General features: G+C 38.9%; 3 protein-coding genes across 3 annotated transcripts; all 3 read right to left on the minus strand.

Moving 5' to 3' along the window:
• Positions 1-287: 287 nt before the first annotated feature.
• LOC131309906 (transmembrane 9 superfamily member 7-like) lies at positions 288-5,162 on the minus strand. Its single transcript, XM_058336610.1, has 7 exons — positions 4,977-5,162; positions 3,479-3,643; positions 3,278-3,387; positions 2,923-3,031; positions 2,726-2,838; positions 1,834-1,984; positions 288-1,746 (listed from the first exon to the last, which is right to left on the minus strand). The coding sequence occupies exons 1-7, from the start codon at positions 5,091-5,093 to the stop codon at positions 589-591; spliced, it is 1,923 nt and encodes a 640-aa protein (XP_058192593.1). The 5' UTR covers positions 5,094-5,162; the 3' UTR covers positions 288-588.
• A 1,140-nt stretch (positions 5,163-6,302) lies between these two features.
• LOC131310727 (transmembrane 9 superfamily member 7-like) lies at positions 6,303-10,843 on the minus strand. Its single transcript, XM_058337907.1, has 7 exons — positions 10,216-10,843; positions 8,167-8,343; positions 7,928-8,037; positions 7,336-7,447; positions 7,146-7,258; positions 6,722-6,860; positions 6,303-6,624 (listed from the first exon to the last, which is right to left on the minus strand). The coding sequence occupies exons 1-7, from the start codon at positions 10,333-10,335 to the stop codon at positions 6,523-6,525; spliced, it is 873 nt and encodes a 290-aa protein (XP_058193890.1). The 5' UTR covers positions 10,336-10,843; the 3' UTR covers positions 6,303-6,522.
• Positions 10,844-11,798: 955 nt separating this feature from the next.
• Positions 11,799-19,219, minus strand: LOC131310729 (WD-40 repeat-containing protein MSI4-like). The gene is made up of 15 exons (XM_058337909.1): positions 18,979-19,219; positions 18,623-18,686; positions 17,433-17,519; positions 17,283-17,345; positions 16,974-17,039; positions 16,762-16,836; positions 16,356-16,431; positions 15,166-15,391; positions 14,791-14,872; positions 13,675-13,748; positions 13,462-13,573; positions 13,261-13,335; positions 12,710-12,789; positions 12,409-12,508; positions 11,799-12,108 (listed from the first exon to the last, which is right to left on the minus strand). Exons 1-15 carry the CDS (start codon positions 19,104-19,106, stop codon positions 12,013-12,015), a joined length of 1,404 nt encoding a protein of 467 aa, XP_058193892.1. The 5' UTR covers positions 19,107-19,219; the 3' UTR covers positions 11,799-12,012.
• Positions 19,220-19,664: the final 445 nt, after the last annotated feature.

Here is a 19,664-nt window from a genome sequence, read left to right on the forward strand (position 1 = left end):
TCAGTGCATATTCAGATTCCTGTAACTTGAAAGTAAATCCAACGGATTAGTCTTTCGTTTTTGACTAGTGACTACTCAGCCACTGTCCCCTTCCCGGGCCAAGGCCCCCTCAATGGGTTCTAAGGAGGGCGGCACCCTGAATCAATAAAAAAGCTTCTTTTTTTTAAAAAAAAAAAAATTATTTAATAAGGGAACTAAGACTATTAGTTTAGCTAGCAGGAGAATAACAAAACAAACATTTTTGAATACCAAGGTAGCTCTTGACATTTACTTGGATTGCAGCAGTATCGAGGGATGTATCAGGAAATTTTATATTAACATCCATAGGAAATCATCCAGCAACGAAACTGCTAAAAGTACATTCAATAAAAAATGAACCAGTGTATACCGCCAAACATTAAAACTAGAGTTACAAGACCTACACTACCAACAGTGGTGAAAGAAGCTTTGGTAAGGTTGAAAACTTTCCTGTCCGTGTACCTTATCTGAGAAACATGAAGATGCCTCTTTCTGCATCCTCTCGTGTGTCAACTCTTATCCAAATCCCATAACAATCTTCCTTGGAGCCCTTTCGCCAGTAGCTTTGTGTCAGTCTATCTTCACGGACGAGTAGATCTTCCGCACAAACCAGAAGCAAGCGTAAAATCCAATTGTACCCGTCAAGACCAAAAAGGCGTACGAGCCAATTAACATATAGCCAAAGTACAGGATACCCGAAACAAACTTTGTAATTTCCAGTTTGGTGAAAAAGTAGAAGGCAGAGTAAAGGAAAAGGTAAAAAGCAGAGGAACCGGCGGTCAAGTAAGCCCTCCACCACCAGTGGTAGTCTTCGCTGCACAATTGGAAATAGCAGAGCACTATAGTGATCTCAGCACAAGTGACGATAAGGATCACAAACACTAGGAAAAGGAAGCCAAAGATGTAGTAGAACTGGTTTAGCCATATGGATGTCAAGATGAAGAATAGCTCAATGAAAACAGCCCCAAAAGGAAGAATGCCTCCGATCAGTATGGAGAAGACTGGTTTCATGTACCAAGCCTGTTCTGGTATCTGTCTTGGGATTTTGTTTGTTTTCACTGGTCCTTCGATGGCTGGCTTTTTAAAACCCAAATAACTACCCACAAACACTAAAGGTACTGATATGCCAAACCATAAGCACACAAGAGCAAACATAGTCCCAAATGGTACTGCGCCAGAAGATTTCTCCCCCCAGACAAGGCAATTCAGCACAAAGAAGACCGAAAACAGAATACCTGGAAACATAACAGCAGTTTTCAAAGTATTTCTCTTCCACTCAGTGCCTTTAAACATTTTGTACAGACGTGCTGAGGAGTAACCAGCAAATATGCCCATGAAGACCCATAAGAGAACCATAGCAGTCATGAGTCCACCTCGGTTGGAAGGGGATAAGAAGCCCAGAACTGCAAATATCATGGTTACTAGTGTCATTGCAAAGATCTGCACACCAGTTCCAACATAAACGCAAAGCAAACCAGAATTAATTGGTGCCCTAAAAACATCTCCATGTAGAAGTTTCCATCCTGTTTCTTCCTGAGCTTCATCCTGTGTTTCCAATTGGTTGTAGTTTGCAATATCTCTGTAAAGAGTTCTCATCATAATCATGGCAACCATTCCGGAAAGGAAGAGGACAATCATCAGAGAGTTTATGATGGAGAACCAATGGATCTGGTCATCGTTCATGAGGAGGTAAGTGTCCCAACGTGATGCCCACTTGACATCGCTCTCCTGGAGAGGGTACGTGTCCTCGAATTTAGGTGGAAGTTATAGAAAAAACAAATGGAGTGCAAGTCTGAGTGCTTACGTAGAGATTACCTTGAAAGAAACATCATAGGTAAACACAACCTCCTTATCTGCATCAACTTCCTGTGGAACAATGCTACTTTGAATCATAGTTTTGGTGTTCTGGTTGCATGTTGTCAGCTGAGGATTCTTCTCATCCCATTCCTTGTACTCGTGATTAATACTGCTCAAACAAGCAATACCATATGAACAAAATAAAGGAAAACATACGACAAACCTCCCGAAGTAACCCTATTTTAGAAAAGTCCTTGCTTGTTACATTATCATGAACATATGCATCATACAGGCTCGATAAAGTGGTATAATCTTCTCTCTCATGCAATTAATCATGAACATAGAAATGAATGAATATCGAATTTTGAACTACATGACAAAAAAACTAGAAAATGCATCTGCAGAAACTTGTGAACGAAAAAAGAAAGAAGGAAACACCAAAGCCTATTCTACCAGCAGAGAATAAGTTCAGGTACTCATTACTTAAAAAGAAGCTATTGACAAGGCAAGATCGCCTTGAATATCAAGAAAGGACTCGCTAGATTAAAGGTGCATGGCCAAGTCCAAGTACTCATGTCCAACTGGAAGCATGGATTGGTCCAAAAATAAATTGGAAGCCTAGTTTTCTTCTTCTTTTCTGAAAAAAAAAAAGGCTTTCACCAAAATAATTGTTTTGTTATTAACTCGAAGTTTCTGAGCGAGGACCAGAAAGCTTTATGAGTCTGTGGTAATGGAGGGTGGGGTGATATTCTCGCAAACTAAAGAATATCATTTTGTACCTTAATCAGTAGAGAATAACCGCAATTGTACATTGCCTGAGACAATATATACCAGATACTGAATCCACCAAAACTCACACTAGAAAGAAATGAAAAAATTGACCAAAAATGAAAAAGTATGGAGCAAAAACCTGTTTGGAGTAACCTCAAAGCCAACAATTCGAGCAGAATCACTCTTGAGATCCTTGTGATACATGACTCTAAAACTCAAATGGTTGTTTATAAAATACTTCTCCTCCTTGCTCTGCAAGAGCATATGAATACAAATCAGTCACAGAAGAACACAAGCACAACACAACAGCTGATCTACTACAAGTTCACAACTCACCCCTGCATAATTTCCTTTGAACCCGACACGGAAACCATGTTCATAACTGGTTGACTGAATGCCATCCCTCCTTGGTCTCAGAACAGCAACTGGAAGATTATCCAGAATCCTATACACCCATTTCAGCTTAAAGTCAGACAGCAAACTAAATCTAAGGCTTGCATAGAAGTTTCTATTGCCAACACCAATAGATAGATTCACAGACGTAGTTCCACATCACGGACTTTGCAAAAGATCCAAACAATTATCTATCAGTAAATAGGGACTTTCAATGTAATGGTAAGAAGTACAAAACAAACATAGATGACCATGATTCACAATGCAAGATAACAAAGGGGCGCTTGATTCATCATACATGTTAACTCTATATTCGTCATCGATTTTTTCCTTGAAGTTTTTTGCAGATTCAGCATCAAGCTTAGCTAGACATGCTACTTTGCATGGCTGCTCCTCTCTCATATTGAACTGCAATAATTAGAAAAATAACATTTAAGGGTGTTGTTTCCAACAAGAAGTCAAGAAGTTGAAAAAAGAGGGAATAGAATTAGATGCTCACAGTGTACATTGAATTTTCTATGCGGTCACCTCGAAGGACCTCCCCCAAGTTTTCAGCACTGTTCATAATTTTCAGAGGCTTACAATACTTCAAATAATAGTAGTCATACGGAAGCTGTGTCTTTGTAGATGACAGCTTGTTCACTTTGACTTGAAGGGGATCGCCCTGTTATCAAGAACACAAGACAAATGGAACAGATTATAAGCAATTTGCCAAAAACAAGTTCCACAATAGTGTGAATTTTGAACAACATTTGTGCAGATTCGCATCTTGACAACAAATATTGTATCATCATCCTCGTCAACTTCCAGGTATCGCACGCACTGATTCCGATCCCAATGACAAGTTAATAAAAAGACTATTGAAACAACTTAAGGCATGGAAAAACAAAAGACACGGAGGCACGCCAATTGGAGTTGTGCTCCAACAAGCAATGTGATTCTTCATCGGAAGGACTTGGTAGGCAATTTCCACGTCATGTTTCTGCAAGTTTGAATGATCTTTTGGGGCCTTCGTACCACTTCAATGGGATTTTGAATTCGTTAATCCTCTCTAAAAAAATAATGTTCAACTGCGGGCATAACATATTAACAATGCACATTGTCACAACCAAGACATCATAATTAAATCCCTCCCCAAACCTTTCATGCTCCCTACTCTTTAACTAATATGACTCATAGAGTCATCTTAGCATCCATTTTTCCCATTCTCAAAGCATGAGCATGCGCATTTCAAAACCAAGATATCTTAACATACCCCTACCCAAAAATATAATCCCCTCCCTCTCCAGCTACCATGACTCACAAAGCCATTCGACCGTCCATTACTATTATCAAGGAACACGTGAACATCAGTTTTGAGGTTGGCCCACTTTTTTATTCCCAAACTATCCTCTAACTACCTAAAGAAACTGCCAATAGTGACAAAGACTGCCAATCAAATTTCTTATGCCCTCTTTTCTAGTTTTGAATCCCAGATGTCATTACTGATAATCTCAAAAGTAGAAAAGAGGGCATTAGAAATTTGGGTGGCAGTCTTTGTCACTATTAGCAGTTCCCAACTTTGCATAACATGATTTGCACAAGCATCGCGTGTGCCCAGTCTAGTAACTCTATACTGAAGGGTAAAGAACTAGGTAACGTCAGTGAATGATCAACCAAATACAGAATATAACCAAATACAGGTACCCTCCACGGGAAAACACACACAGACATGCACAATGCCAATTCATCGGAAACAATTATCAAAGTGCCAATGATAAGAATTCGAGGAAATCCAAGCTCACCAAAATGTCATTGGATGCAAAAATGCAAAAGGTCACAATAACTCGGGGACCTAAAACCTAGATCCAAACACGTTCCAAATGAAACAAGAGACCGCAGAATTGAAAACCCTAGATCCAAATACCGAGTGAAGTAAAACACCAAAGTAAGGAATAAGCTAAATTAGAGATCAAAGAAGTATAAAAGTAGGGAGTAACAGATTACAGAGAGCTTACCCTTTGGAAATCGCGAGGAGCGACGCCGGGGAGGTAGAAGGAGTGCGCGAGTGAGATTAGGAGTGAGAAGAAGAAGAGAGAGAGTGTTAATCGTGAAGAGCAACTACTGCTCCCCATCTCCTTCGAGTTCGAGAGAGAGTCCCTGTGCGTTTCAGAGGAGGAGAGCAAGAAGAGGACGAAGGAAACGTATTTAGCTGGACTATCCGACAACGATAATGTAAACTACACCTGCATTTGGAAAACACGAGTTTGAGTCAAACTCGTGTTTAAACTTGGTGGTCATAAACTCATCTCCAAGACGCGAGTACAGTCTGCATTAAGTTTTGTTTTGTTTTTTAACTTTTTAATTTCATTACTCATTTAATCCACAAACAGTATCATTCGAGTTTCTGATTTAAAAAAAACCTAATTAAAAAGTTATCAGTCGAGTTTTCTTTAGCGAGTGTGAAAGTTAAGATTAAAATTAAAACTACCCAAAGATGAAATAATAGCGAAAATTTGGATTATTAAATGAGAAAGCGTCCACGACGAACCGAAGGGACTAATGTAGGAAATCGAATAATCAACTACGTTTATCAAAACACTTGTGTTTGTAACTCCTCTAAAATCGGCTCACTTAACTTAGACATATTTTGTTAAGTTCTTAAATTTCTTAAACTAAACTTGCACAATTCAGTCTTCAAACGCAATAGCAGCCTTGTTTGCGAGTCAATAAAAATAACTGTTAATTTTGCGTGGTCAAGGAAACTATTGTCACAGTTTATTTGAAAGATAAACTCATAAGTTTACAAGAAAAAACATTTTATAGAAACTTTCTTTGATAATAAGAATTTAAAACCTAATTGCGTCGTTGTACCTCCCCGTCGCAAGTAGTAATGCAAAAAGTCATCCGTCGCAAAATGGTTAGTCTTACAGTTGGGCCGCCCCGACGCAAAAAGCTTTTGCCACCGTACTATTTGCGTTGGCCATATTCCCATGGCATACGTCGCAATAGAGTGTATCAACACTTTTTGCGACAGTAATAATTCCCTGATGCAAATAGTATTACTATTTCTTTATAAGACATTAAAAATGCATCATGGAAATGCGAATGATCAAAACCAGCAAACTCTATTTTTGATGGCTTTTATCTGGCATCGGCACCGCGCCAGAGAAAGATAAGCTAAGGATGCAGTGTGTTCTCATTTTCTTTCATAGGTAACGGGCGCAAAAAATACAATTGCACACAACTATGTCTAGAGTGGTTCAATGCATGTGGGTTCGTGCATCCGGGACACGGTTTTCTCCTTTACTCTCTGCAGGTGAGAAAACAGAAAAACAGCAAAATGTCCAAGCACTATATATGGATATTACATTCTAGACAAGGAGGAAACAGAGATGTTCCGAGTTCAGTATTTGGTTCTCTTTCGTAGGTCACATAACATAACATGTAGTAAAATCCACGACGATCATCGGTGGACTATATCAGATTACAAAGGCAACCTACTCTTATTTTTTTTTCACACAAAGGCAACCTATACATAAGTACATCAATATTAGCCGACGATCATGAGGGGACATTCATAAGAGACTTTCTGGTGGAGAAAGGCTTGCTCTGAACATTCTTCGTGAGGTGGTCCGAACGTGATTCCCATTTGATGTCACTTTCCTGTAGAAGAAGAATGCAATCGAGCTAAGGCCAAAGCCAACTAAATTGTACACAGAAATACTCTTAGGGAGCAAAAATCAAGGCAATTTTAGGATACCATGAAGGAAACATCATATGTGAATATTATCTCCTTATCAGCATCAACTTCTTGTGCAGGAGCGCTTCCTAGAATTAGGTTTTCGGTGTGCTTGTTGCATGTTCTCAAGTGAGGAAATTCCTCGTACTCGTGATTAATACTGCTCAAATAAGCAAATGGCACAAGACTGAAATTATCAGAACACATACGACAAGTCGATAAAGTACAGATAGCAATCATGTTTTATAGAACTCATATGACAAGTCGATAAAGCTTTGTTTGCCTTTGCTTAGGGCTGGTACTTCATGGAAACCAAAGAAGAACATAAGTGCATTTTTGTGTAGTCATGGTGACCATTTAGACTAGATACCCAAACCATCAAACCTGACATTAATGTAAAATGCAAAAACTGGCCGCAAATAAAACGAAAGCAGAAAGCAAGAACCTGTATGGAGTAACCTCAAAGCCAACGATTTGAGCGGAATCATTTGCAAGATGCTTGCGAAACATGACTCTGAAGCTCAAGTGGTTATATACGAAATGCTTCAGGTCGTCGCTCTGCAGAAAGCGTATAGGTTTAGAGTTGCATAAAAAACACAAGCACATTGCAACAGCTGCTGTCTATCACAACTCACCCCTGCATAATTCCCTTTGAACCCCACATAGAAACCTTGTGCATAAGTGGTGGTTGACTGACCGCCATTGCAACTATGTTGCCGAACAGCAACTGGTAGATTGTCCAGAATCCTGTTAAAAACAAAATTTCAGATCGAAGTTACAAGGAAGAAACGCTCACTGTTTTCACATCTTTTTCATTTCAGCAGAATAGTGACCTTTTTCTGAAGGGAAAAAAAAAACTCTAAAGATAAGTTTCAAACACGGTTAACCAAATTGGTATCTCGTGCTTTTACAGAAGATGAATCCAAAAAACAGATATCGAAAGCTGCAACAAAGAAAGCAGGCTTGCACAAAAGTTTCTGTTGCCAACAAAAACTGATTTGCTGCCAATTGAAAAAAAAAAAAAAACTGATTTGCAACTTACCAAAAACAGAAAGAGGAAACAATTGATTTGCAAGCATAATCGCAGTGCAAGGACTTTGCAAAAATCCAAACAATGTTTTTGTCAAAATAAATAGGACTTCCAAGATTACCCTATGATTACTTAAACAAATGTAGATAGCCCGGATCATCCAAAAAAATGAAGTGGAATCGAGCGATTCAACATACAAGTTAACTCTATAATTGCCATCAATTTTTTCCTTGAAATTCTTTGCAGCTTCAGCACAAAGCACAATTCGACATAGCACTTTGCACGGCTGATCCTCCCTCATATTGAACTGCAACATACGAAAAACTTATGAGGACCCATCACTAAAGGCAAAATTACATCTAAGCTCGCTCTCTGTCTTTTTTTTCCCTCTTTCCAGCCATGTGGTAATAGGACAGGAATACTAGTAGATGCTCACAGTGTACATGGAATTCTGTATGTGGTCGCCTCGAAGAGCCTCCCCCAAAATTTCAAGCAAAGTTTCAGCATTGTTCTTTACTTGGCCAGGCTGACAGTAACGCAAATCATAGTAATCATATCGAAGTCCTGTGTACTCAGATGACAGCTTGTTCACTTTAACATCAAGGGGATCACCCTGTTACCAAACCAGCAATGAGATAAAGGAGAATCGCTTATGATCAATCGGCAATAAAAACAAAAAAGAAGTTCCACAATAGCTTTAATCTTTAGCAGCATCCATTTTAGCAAAAATTAACAGATAAAACAAACAAAAGAAAAACTTGGCGATTGACAACTTCGGTGAAAGTTGCGAGGAGGAGAGATCTGTAGCAGCATTCCTCTTAGCATATTAGTGTACATATATATATATTTTTTCCGGGAGATTCTGGTTTCCGCAAGTTTGAGGACTGATCTTTTGGTGACTTCATAGTTCACACCACCTCAATAATAGGACTTCGAATTGATGAATGTTCTCTCAACAAATAGTGAAGGTTAAACCAAATCCAAATGCACACTTTCAAAACCAAGCAACATTGACAGAATCTTTCCGCACAAATTTATGCTCTCAAGCTACCATAACTCGGAGTCATCCTAGCATAAATTCCTCTATTCTAGTATATGGGCTGGACAGATAGTGGATGGCAGTCATGATCATCAAAACAGCGAAAAATAACAAAGGATAGCATCAGAATACTTGGCCGGTGGAGATAAAAAAAAAATGTCAACTGTAACACCTCACAAGTTAACAGACATGCCTAATGCCAAGTCATGAAAAATTAGGGCGAAGAATTGAAATCATCAAAGGGCAAATTTGTGGAATTCCAATCCCACCAAAAATCTCAAACATGTATAGTGATCTCGTGCAGGGAACTTGAGTTCTATGTCCAACCAAGACCATGATAAAAGGATCCAGCCTACTAAAGCACCGAATAAAATAAAGAAGACTTACTACCATAATTAGATGCAACAACGTAGCTCATTATCGAAAAGAAAAATTGCTAACGACGGAAATTTGGTTGGACACTTGGACGTCTATGGGAATTTTGAAAATGCACTGGAATATGTGAACTGTGTGTTGAGTCGGTTGACTATCAAAGCTTTTGTGTTATTAGTTGGCCATTACTAACATCCAGCTGATGTTTGTTAGCAGAATATGCTATTATGCTACAAATATCAATTGGAGATAACCTTCGTATCTCACTTCTATGACATACAATTCAACGTGATTACATGAAAGCCAAGCATATAGGTAGATGAAATACATAAGCATGCACCAAGAGCAATTATGAGTTTGTGTGCTGAATGTCTAAGTTCCTATAATCGGACTATGATCTCAGACGTAAAATACATGATCTTGACAAAAGGGAGCTCATTAAGGACGTTGTTTAAGGGAGTAAATATAAAGATAATGACAAAAAATCAAAGTTAAGTAATGAACCCACAAACCAAAAGAGAATAAATTCGTTACACCGCCGGTGTAAACATTTGTTTCCTCCAAATCAATTGCATTGCGCCACGTTGCTATGTTTTATTAGTTGGGACTACTATTTTGACACGTGTCACAATGCAATTGATTTGAAAGAAACAAATGTTTACACGGGCGGTGTAAAGAATTTATTCTCCAAACGAAAATAGCTATGCTAGTCGACAAAATAGAGAACAAATATACATCAAAGTCACAAACAAACCAAAATTGTTTTACAAAACCATTCTTTTAATCAAGAAAACTTCATCATCGTAAAGAGTAAAACATAAATTGACTACATAAGAGAAGAAAAGTATTGAGAGAGCTTCGAAGAGTACATGAACTCTTTACTGATGCTCGCTAGCCCCACATTTTTTTAATTTTACTCCTAAAAGCAAAGATAAGAAAAAACACATTGACCGATCCACAACATGTAATTCTGGATTAAGAATCAAAAGATGGGCAACTAAACGAAAGAAATAAGGATCGATCAGTTCAACCATGAGAGAGAGAGAGAGAGAGAGAGAGAGAGAGTGTGTGTACCGTTTGAAAATCACGAGGGACAGTGGGGTGATAGAAACAGAATGAGTTGGCTGAAGAGATTAGGAGGAGGAAGAGTGAAAAGAAGATAGCGGCCATCAGAGTTGAGCTACTGCTCTTCATCTTCTTCGATTCTAGAGAGAGAGAGAGAGAGTACTGTGTGTCTGTCTGTGAATTTGTTTTGTGTTTCAGTCTTCCAAACTCCAAAGAGAGAAGGGAGTCGTCTAGGACCAATTCCAAGTCAACTCTTTCCGTCAAGTCTTTCTTTTTTAGTACTCCTACTTCACAGCCGGGGCAAGTAGTCTTTCTGCAAGTCAACCTTTTCACTTAAAAAATCTACAAGGAGTAAGCTTGTCTGCGGGCCTGCAGCTTCAATACTCCCATTCATCGCCATGATCGCTCGAAAGGTTGAGCTTGAGCAGCAGCCTAACTTGAATTGGAAAATCAATCATGTTCATTGGTTTGGTTGTCCTGGCCAGCCTTGCCAGAGTTCTAGCATACGCCAATTCTGGCTTACACGAATGTCTGTCGGGCCAAATTTCTAGCTTATGCCGATTCTGGCTTATATCAATGCCTGAACTAACTGAACTTGGAGTCCCATGCACTTTCTCCATGTGCCTGCTTCGCTATAGGAAGTATAGGAAGCGCTCTTGGGAAATCTTCTTGCTTAACTATTAGAGAAAGGGTTTGTTTGAAAAAATAGTGAGAAATATTGGGATCGCAAATTATTTCGGACCAAGTTTTAGTTGAATTACGGTCTTAATGTTCGCATATGGAAAGTATGACCTGGACTGTGTATATAAATTCTTGAAACACTCTTTGCAAGCCTACTTTCATCAGCAAATTTTCCACCCCCGAGTATGAACCTCACCCATGTGTAGATAAGTATTTGGGCACATAAAAAATGTCAAGAATTTTGAGCTACAAGTAGACAACATCTAAGAACAAATAAACGACGAAATTCAAAGAATTTCATCATTTTATGGTTCGGTAAAATGATTTTCAAAACACTAATGATATAGGTACCGACGGCCGGGAGGGAAATCGTACCGACCAGCTGCGCCAAGCCGTCTCCGGCCACTAGACGGCCGATCCGAGCCGTCCAAAAATTTTAAAATAAAAAACCGAGGGGCCCTATGCGAGAATTAACGGCATCCGAGGTGTGTAGGATACTTGATCCGGGCACCCATTTTTCGTGTATATATGTATATACATGTATATATACGAAAAAAGAGTGCTCGGATCAAACACCCTACACACCTCGAATGCCGTTGATTCTCGCGAAAGGCCCCTCGGTTTTTTTTTTTTTAGAATTTTTGAACAACTCAGATCGGTCGTCCGGTGGCCGAAGACAGCCCGCCGGAAGCCGTCGGTACGATTTCTCTCCCCTCCCTGTCGGTACATATAGCATTACTCTTTTCAAAATGAGGATTACAAGACTCCTTGATTTCCCCCCATAACAATCTCCCACAAAAGAGAAACAAAACTACTTATAGAAGGCAGTTCTTTCCATTTCACACAGCAGCAGCAGCAGGTCCACGCTGGTGAAAAATCAATGGAGCAATTCTCTTTTTAACAATACCGGGAAAACAAAAGGTTCATGATTCCTCTTTCAATAACTGAACTGAAATCAATGCACCAAGATCAACACATGCATACCACATCTGGAATATGATAACACAATAAGTTTAACATCAAACTAACGATTTTCCGGATATGACCATCCGCTTCACAATTTTTAGTAGCTCAGAAGTAAAGGTAACTAACTAGGTGTTTCTAATCAGTTCATCTTCAGAGACATCAAGAAGAACAGGTAAGTATATGAGACTTGAACTTGTCCAGCTCAGCAAGGACCTCCTCTTCCGGCCTGTAAATCAAGTCGATCATCCGCCATATCTGCAAAGAAACACTCACTACTTAGTCCAACAAAGGACAGTATTGAGGACCCATTTGATTATCATATCTTATTTGGTTATTTTGTCTGAGCAAATAAGATATGTAACCGAACAGGCCCTGAATCATCTTAGTAAAAAGTCGGAATTTAGTTCTATCCCATAATCTGCTACTCTATCCCTACACTGCAAAAGCACATAAAGGAAGATATTGGAGATGAAAAGCCGAATTAAAATTGCAATTAGAAATGAAGCTTAAAGCCAATTATTTATGTCAAAAAATAGGAAGAGAACTACTTGATACCTGCAGCGTACCACCACCACCAGTACTTTCACCATCATCAGACACACTAACAATTGTCCATGGGTCACACGAGTTCCAATGGAAATCAACGACCTTGTCCCTAGATGAATTTTCCCATAAAAAAGTATTCCAGGTTACAGTGGCAAATTGTACGTAAGAATAACAAAACAGGTAGATAGGATCCAATGTCTCAACATTACAGAAGCAAATGATAATCCAATAAATAGACCTATTTTGAAGATAGATGCACTTCGACAAGTGCAAAGTACAAAATGACTTTCTAAATACCAATGATTCGTACCTGTGGCCAGCATGACGGAAGAACAAGCCAGGTGGAGAATTTGGAACTTTTGTCCCCACATTTTCTTGTTTCTTACCAATCTGGAACACCAAAAAATTTAGTTAAGTTATACTTGATGACTGCACTTAAAAAGATGCCTGCTGAGAGTTATCACAATATTCTACAAGTAGTCAAAGATGCGTGAGCATGAAGTGAGCACATAACAATATGTGAACAATGAGGGAACCAAACTCTCATGAGCAATCTGCAACAAGGAATGGGTCATGAACAGATTCAAACAGAAATTGAGGTGACATAGTCACCAGCGGATTTGCAAAATTTAGAATTTGGTTTCTCTTGGATGTCTCATTGGCTTCAAGGATTTCATTAACTACAAGTCACATATCTTGCATTATTTTCAATATACTCCACTTGACCTCGTAATAACACATTGCTAAAGCACTTCTTGGTCCTATGGGTTTATTTTCTTTTTTCATCTCTGATCTGCATTTTACATGAGAAGCTAATGAAAGATAACAATGTGAACAATAACAGCAGTAAAAGGCCCATACCTTTTCATGATCCCAAATGTTCAAGATGCCATCCTCTGCTGAACTTCCAAAGACGGATGATTTGTCTGGAGACCACTGAAGACAAATGCAGAACTTGTAATTAAGCATAGGCAGAAAAGAGAATACACACTTCTTTTCTGCTGATGTACTACTTAATACATGAAGGAACAAGAAAGCTGAAAATACATAATCTTCAAATACCTGTACACAAAGGACAGCAGCATTGTGACCCTGAAATATGTGAACAGGTGATCCAACTCCCCCAGAAGTGAGGTTTCGGCGATCAAACATCCGAACAGAAGTATCAGCAGACCTAAGGTAACAGAATGGTAGATCAGCCATCAGAAACCTGTGTAAACATCACTCAATGTGACATCGACAGTAAATAGTTCTAGTTTTAGCATAATCTACTACCCAGTCAGGATGAGGTTAACATCATGGGGATTCCAATCAACACAGTGCAGGTCGGCATCATGTGCTTTCTCAACCTGCAAGGAGAATAACCAACAAAGTCTGATGATATATGGTCATTAAAAATGAAACCAATGGCGGATATCATTCATCAGCACATGATAGTAATCATGAAGAGAGCCTGAATAAGGTAAAATTAAGATAGAGATACTCAGTGGCTTTTAATTCAATACATCCAACAACTCTTATGAAAGTTTGACCAATGCACGCACCATAAGCTCAAGACCAGCGAGAAATCAATTAATGCAAGGAGCGAGTGACAATGAAATACCATGACAAAGCAGCCGGAGCCATACAAAATAACCATTCGATCTAAGTCAAACTCATGAACAAACACTAGCATAAGATGAATGCTTCCACGAACGAGGGAGAAGTGGGAATGATAAAACACAGAAGAAAAGGTGTTGATCACTACCCTTTTATGTATAGCAGTCACCATGTGTTTTGCATAAGATAACTGGTCCCAAACTTAGTCACAGGTTAATAGGTTATCAACTAAACATAATTCAACAACTGGGATATCATAGTTGGACAACTTAATGACTTATACTTCCGATTGGGAGGTCAGGTCAATCCTCACCTTTGATTATTCCTCCCCTGTTATTGGGCTCTGCTTTAGTCGGGTTTTTTCTGTCTCCTGTTTTGGGCTTCTTTGTTGCACTGGTTGTCTGTGTTTGTGCCTTTTGGGTTTGAGTTGTAATCTAATTGGATATACTTCTCATGCTACTAGTAAATATAATCCTATCGCTTGGCTTTCATAATAAAAGAACCAGAAAGACATCATGAAATTTCAAGAATAACCCTTGGGGTTGAGCAAGTCTAAGTTCCAAATTGAAGAGAGTCACAGACTCGGCCATAAATCCATGTCCATATATTAGTGAATTTCCCAGTCCACTACTTCTTTGGGTTTGTACAGGTAAACATAAGCGTATTCAGACATCCATGGATGCATCATAGAAAGAATTAGCCCTGACATAAATAACCGAGTAAACAATACACAAAATCTTATCGCAATACATAGAGCTGGTAAGTTGATATGATCAAATTGAAGAATGAAACCTTGAGGACTGGACTGGAACCAGTTCTTGCATCCCATAGTACAAGGCAAGAATCATCACCAACACTACAGAACTCCTGTGCACTTCAAAAGAAATAGAGCGCATAGTCAAAAAAAAGTGCAAAACAGGAAATAATATTATGTTCACGTTAGCCACAAGGAGAATGGATTCAATATTATTGCTTCATCAGTCGCAACTCCCTCAAAGGTGCAATACATTTGAATGACTTGTATTATAGGATTAAAAAAAACTCACTAATCCCAATCTCTACGAGAAGCATAATTCTGAAAGTGATGAGTGGTGACAAGAGTATCCACGAAGTATTATTACTTGGCCAAAACAAGTTGACGCATTTGACTTTGGTAGTGACACTTACCTTGAAGGGCAAAACTGCACATCTTCAACAGTGTCCTCATGACCTTGATAGGTACCTCGTGGTCCAATAGTAGGACTGTCTACGGGTTTATCATTGGACCCGCCAACCTTAGATGCATTTTTTAGGCTGGAACCACCAGATCCAGGAGACTTTGCAGGCCCTGGATCTACAGCTAAAGAGGAGATGTGATCATGAATGCTCCATAAAACCACTAATTTATCTTTCCCTGCCATGTTTTAAAGGAAAAAATGACAAAAAAAACTGTTCACAAATATGTCTAAAGGATACATTCCACATAAGTCCATAATAAGAAGAAAATCAGTTTATATCATAAAAAATAAGGCTTATAAAAGTTGCAACACAGAGTTTTCTTTCTTTGTTTAACCCATGATTAGAGCATCATACTTCTCCTCCTCAATCATTGACAATCTAGATAAAAGGAAGCTGTGATATCACCCTTCAAAGCAAAAACAATTCGGGGCAAAGACAACTACGATGACCTTGTTTTTACATTATTTTTGGCCATCTGCAGTGAATTCCAATGATGATAGGAGCAACAACTTACAAACAAGTTTGAAGGTGCTCTAAAGATGAGAACTGCCCAATGCAGTAAGACAAAGATACATAATTCCCTTTCACCAATTTGCATATCTTAGGCCACATTTTCTTTTTGAATAACATGGCATACAGGACCACAGGAATTCATTATCTCACATCAGCAACAAAATTAGCAGGATGATGTTAAACTATCAAACCATGACAACAGTACAAAAAAAAAAATTAAATAAATTCACAATCGTTCATACAGGAGAATAAACACGTCAATTGCAACCAGGGTTTAACTTGTAACACTAAAAAGTAAAAACTATGATGGAAGAAAAAGTCTGTTACCATCAGAAAGCCACTTGGTTAAAGAATTATTAATATTATTATTACATAGACTCAAATTTGAGTTTGAGGCCCGGTACAGTCCATGAACTGGATCGATGAAACTGTCTGGACGGTTCAGATTCACTTTAAAAGGGAAATCTGGACGGTCCAGACAGTTTCAAGGATCCAGTGTCATGGATCCTATCATTTTTGTTTGAGTTTAAAGCTTGAACAAGTGTTATGGGCATATGGCATAAAAGGAACGTGGAATCCCATACTCCATAATCCATATGGTACAACAATCAAAGATAAACTTCAACCTCCAGATAGCACAAGAGGTTCTGTGGGGCACATAGCAAGAGCAAATTCTGCATTGTCCTGATGCCCCGTCAGTATCTGCAAGACGGCATGCACGAAAATGAACTATCAGACATCCTATATAAAGAAGGAAGCTTAGGAAAACTGCAAAGGTGCAAAGAAATGTAAATCTTGTCATAATTATGTTTCACTGTCTTAGGTTCCAATGTCACATGTTACAGCTCACATCGAAGCACATTTATGTACGAGTGGACTTTACTGTTCAGTGCTCAAAGTACATCTAATTAAGCAGCAAGTTATAAATTAGAAGTACGTCAAAGGATATGAAATGTATTAGAAAAGACACTACCAAAAGTGAAAACAATAGTTAAAAAAGGGCAACAGAAGATGATAAACCTAAAAACAAACCAGGTCTGGACGAGAATCTTGAGCTCCCAACACAGCATGCCGATTAGGTTGGGCCTCAACATCCCAAATGAGTACCTAGTTGAAAAGGCGAAGAGCCTGAATAAAAAACCAAGACACTGCCTAAAATTTGAAAACCCATGACCAGCAAAACATCCAAATGTGATTTTGAATAAAAAAGTAAAAAAAAAAAATTCAAAAGAAACATTGTATACATCTGGACTATCGGTATGAGTAGCCACTATCTTGCTATTCTGTGGTAGTTCCCGGATTCGATTTACCTGCAATACCATTGAAGAAATTCCTAATAAGAATTCCAAGTAGCTAATGGAAGGGAAGTTCCAATTGTTAACAGACCATTTCATGTTTCAGTGAGCAAGTATGGGCAAACATTTTGGACATGTAAAAATGGCCAGCTCACTGCTCAACAACAGACAAAATAAAAAATAAATGTACCCCAACTCCTATAACAAGGAACAATAAAAATACGCAGAAAAGCAAATGCACACTGAACATATAGATACCTCTCCAGGATGTATAATTGTCTTGAACTTCTTTACAAAAGGAGAGCGTGCCTCTTCATTGAACTGAAAGACCAGGCAGCCAAAACACAACATAAAATTAGTTGACGGAGGGATAAGTATGAGGGGGTGATGCTAAAAACATAAAATCACCTGTGATATATGTTCTGCAGCAGCAACCCTAGGCTTAACAATTTCACAATTTGCTATGACAAGTGTGTTTGGGACACTGCCATCAGTCTATAGAAGAAAACCAGTAAGAAAAAAGCAATAGGATGGTCATCACTATTATAGGTATACAAACAAAGCAACTAAATTAAGCAAAAAAGATTAACATTATAATCCATAGCCAGCCCATAATTCCCTCCTTCACTAGCTACCAATTACCTTAATTCTCCAAATAAGGTGAAAGTGCAATAAAAAACAATCTTAAACCTTAACAGGTAAAAATGTAACAAACAACGTATTATTTGCCAGTTGACTAACAACTTCCAATATAAAAGTTGTTCGTTGTATTATTTGAATTATTGAACTACGAGCTGTTTTAGTTGTAGTCGGCCAATATTAAGTCTTGTTGCTATCATCCCCGGTGGCCCGATTCATGCCATGGAAAAAGCCTTGCTTACATCTTGCCCACTCCAACCCTTACCTAGGCTAGAGAGAGTCCCCTGTACTGGATTGCCCTTTTTCCAAACTACACAAGACCAGTATATGCGATATTGTTGTTTATAAGAACAATCGGGTGAGGGGTAGACCTGAGTTGATATGGGGCGTTGGGTATGAGTTTACTAAAGTTACCAGAAAATATTAACTTTGACATAGCAGGATACTCAAGTAGCAGAACCCAAATGATTGAAAAAAAAGACAAGATCTGTAATGGTCCAACAAATCACGTAAATCTCAATGCTTGTATGTACATATCACAAAACAGAAAAATGGGTAAGCAAGTGGGCTTTGTAAGAGATTTTGACCACAGAATATTGTTGATACAACAGGTGGCATCACCAGCTTGAAGATAATGCACAAAGAACAAGCAAGGATATCTGAATATGTCAAGACTCAAGACCATCTCCTACACAATCAATCCACTGTCACCATTATGCTGATCCAATGTGCCATCAAACACAGAAGATGCATTTTAGTTCAAGCTAGTATCTGACTCAACCTTACTATACACTATCCATGTTAAAAATCCAGCTTATGTTACGTTTCAGAATTTTCCTTGTTCTTTTATACTGAAAGCCATACATTATCAATGCTATCGAATAACTCAACATCTAATTTTCCAGGGAGTAAAGGAACAAAGCGGGAAAAAATGATGATGGAAAACATGATGATCTTGCCTGTTCCGAGAGGTAGAGACGCTGGCGATTCTTGTAAGTGGCTTGTTCTAGCTGTGGACCCCATCTGCTAGCACAAAGAAATCAACACGACAGTGAGAATAAAAGCAAACCACAGCCAAACAAATATCACTAAACTGCATTTTTGCCAGAAGGAGGTAGGGTTTCCGTACGCCTGTTCCCCCCCTCCTTTTCTCATCAAGTAGACGAGGGTTTTGAAATTTACAGAAACCAAGTACAGTACAGGATCAACTTCAGCTATCTCACTAATAAAAGCACCAAAAACCCTAGAAGCTGAATCTCTCACACACACAGACACACAGTACATATGAACGTATACAGATAGAAAGAGTGGGGACCGGCAAGAGAGAGAGGGCCAGACGAGGTTGTGATTGGCCAGCCAGTCGTAGAGAACGGGGACGAGAGACTTCCACTGATTGTAGCGTTCGTCCACCGTAGGCTCCTTCCCCCCTCCTCTCTCCTTCATCTTCTCTCTCCCCTCTCTTCTCTCTCTCTCTCTCTAGAGATCCTCCGCTGTGTTTTTCGTTTCCCGCCTATTACTTCCACAGATTTTGGTGAACCTGCTCCTGCTGCTGCTGCACTGGCATGTAGACGGTCGGTGTCGGTGTCGGGCCGGGCCGAGCCGAGTGGGTCGAACCAGCCTATTATGAAAAATGAGCACAGGCCCAACTAAAACGCAAGCCCAGTCGAAAACTGAAGGCTTTGTTTGAAACTTAGGGAAAGTGAGAAAAAAGAAAAGAAAGTTAAAAAAATTTCCACCAATTGTTTGGATTGGAGAGAAAGAGAGAGAAAATAAAAGAATTTAAGTGTTGTGAATAGTAAAATTTCTCTCCCATTTCCCTCCAATTCCCTCTCATTTTCTTTCCCCCACTTTCCTTAAAAACCAAACAAAGCCCAAGTGTCTTTTTCTTTGGTTGTAGCTCTCCACTTTCTGTTCTGAATAAAGTCAAAAAAAAATTTGAACCGCACTTTCTTATAATTATTACACTTCAAAATTTGTCTATCGGTGCCGAAACACATATAT

The sequence above is a fragment of the Rhododendron vialii genome, chromosome 12a, assembly GCF_030253575.1.
Source record: "Rhododendron vialii isolate Sample 1 chromosome 12a, ASM3025357v1".
Classification (NCBI taxonomy): domain Eukaryota; kingdom Viridiplantae; phylum Streptophyta; class Magnoliopsida; order Ericales; family Ericaceae; genus Rhododendron; species Rhododendron vialii.

Coding starts and splice junctions, on each gene's coding strand:
- LOC131310727 (XM_058337907.1), bottom strand. CDS start 10,335: ATGAAGAGCAGTAGCTCAACTCTGATGGCCGCTATCTTCTTTTCACTC. Junction 8,344..10,215: donor TCCCTCGTGATTTTCAAACG/GTACACACACTC, acceptor GTTTGGTAACAG/GGTGATCCCCTTGATGTTAA. Junction 6,625..6,721: donor CATATGATGTTTCCTTCATG/GTATCCTAAAAT, acceptor CTTCTTCTACAG/GAAAGTGACATCAAATGGGA.
- LOC131310729 (XM_058337909.1), bottom strand. CDS start 19,106: ATGAAGGAGAGAGGAGGGGGGAAGGAGCCTACGGTGGACGAACGCTAC. Junction 17,040..17,282: donor CAATTATACATCCTGGAGAG/GTATCTATATGT, acceptor ATGGTATTGCAG/GTAAATCGAATCCGGGAACT. Junction 12,109..12,408: donor GTGGTGGTGGTACGCTGCAG/GTATCAAGTAGT, acceptor GTTTCTTTGCAG/ATATGGCGGATGATCGACTT.
- LOC131309906 (XM_058336610.1), bottom strand. CDS start 5,093: ATGGGGAGCAGTAGTTGCTCTTCACGATTAACACTCTCTCTCTTCTTC. Junction 3,644..4,976: donor CTCCTCGCGATTTCCAAAGG/GTAAGCTCTCTG, acceptor TCTTGATAACAG/GGCGATCCCCTTCAAGTCAA. Junction 3,388..3,478: donor TAGAAAATTCAATGTACACT/GTGAGCATCTAA, acceptor TAATTATTGCAG/TTCAATATGAGAGAGGAGCA.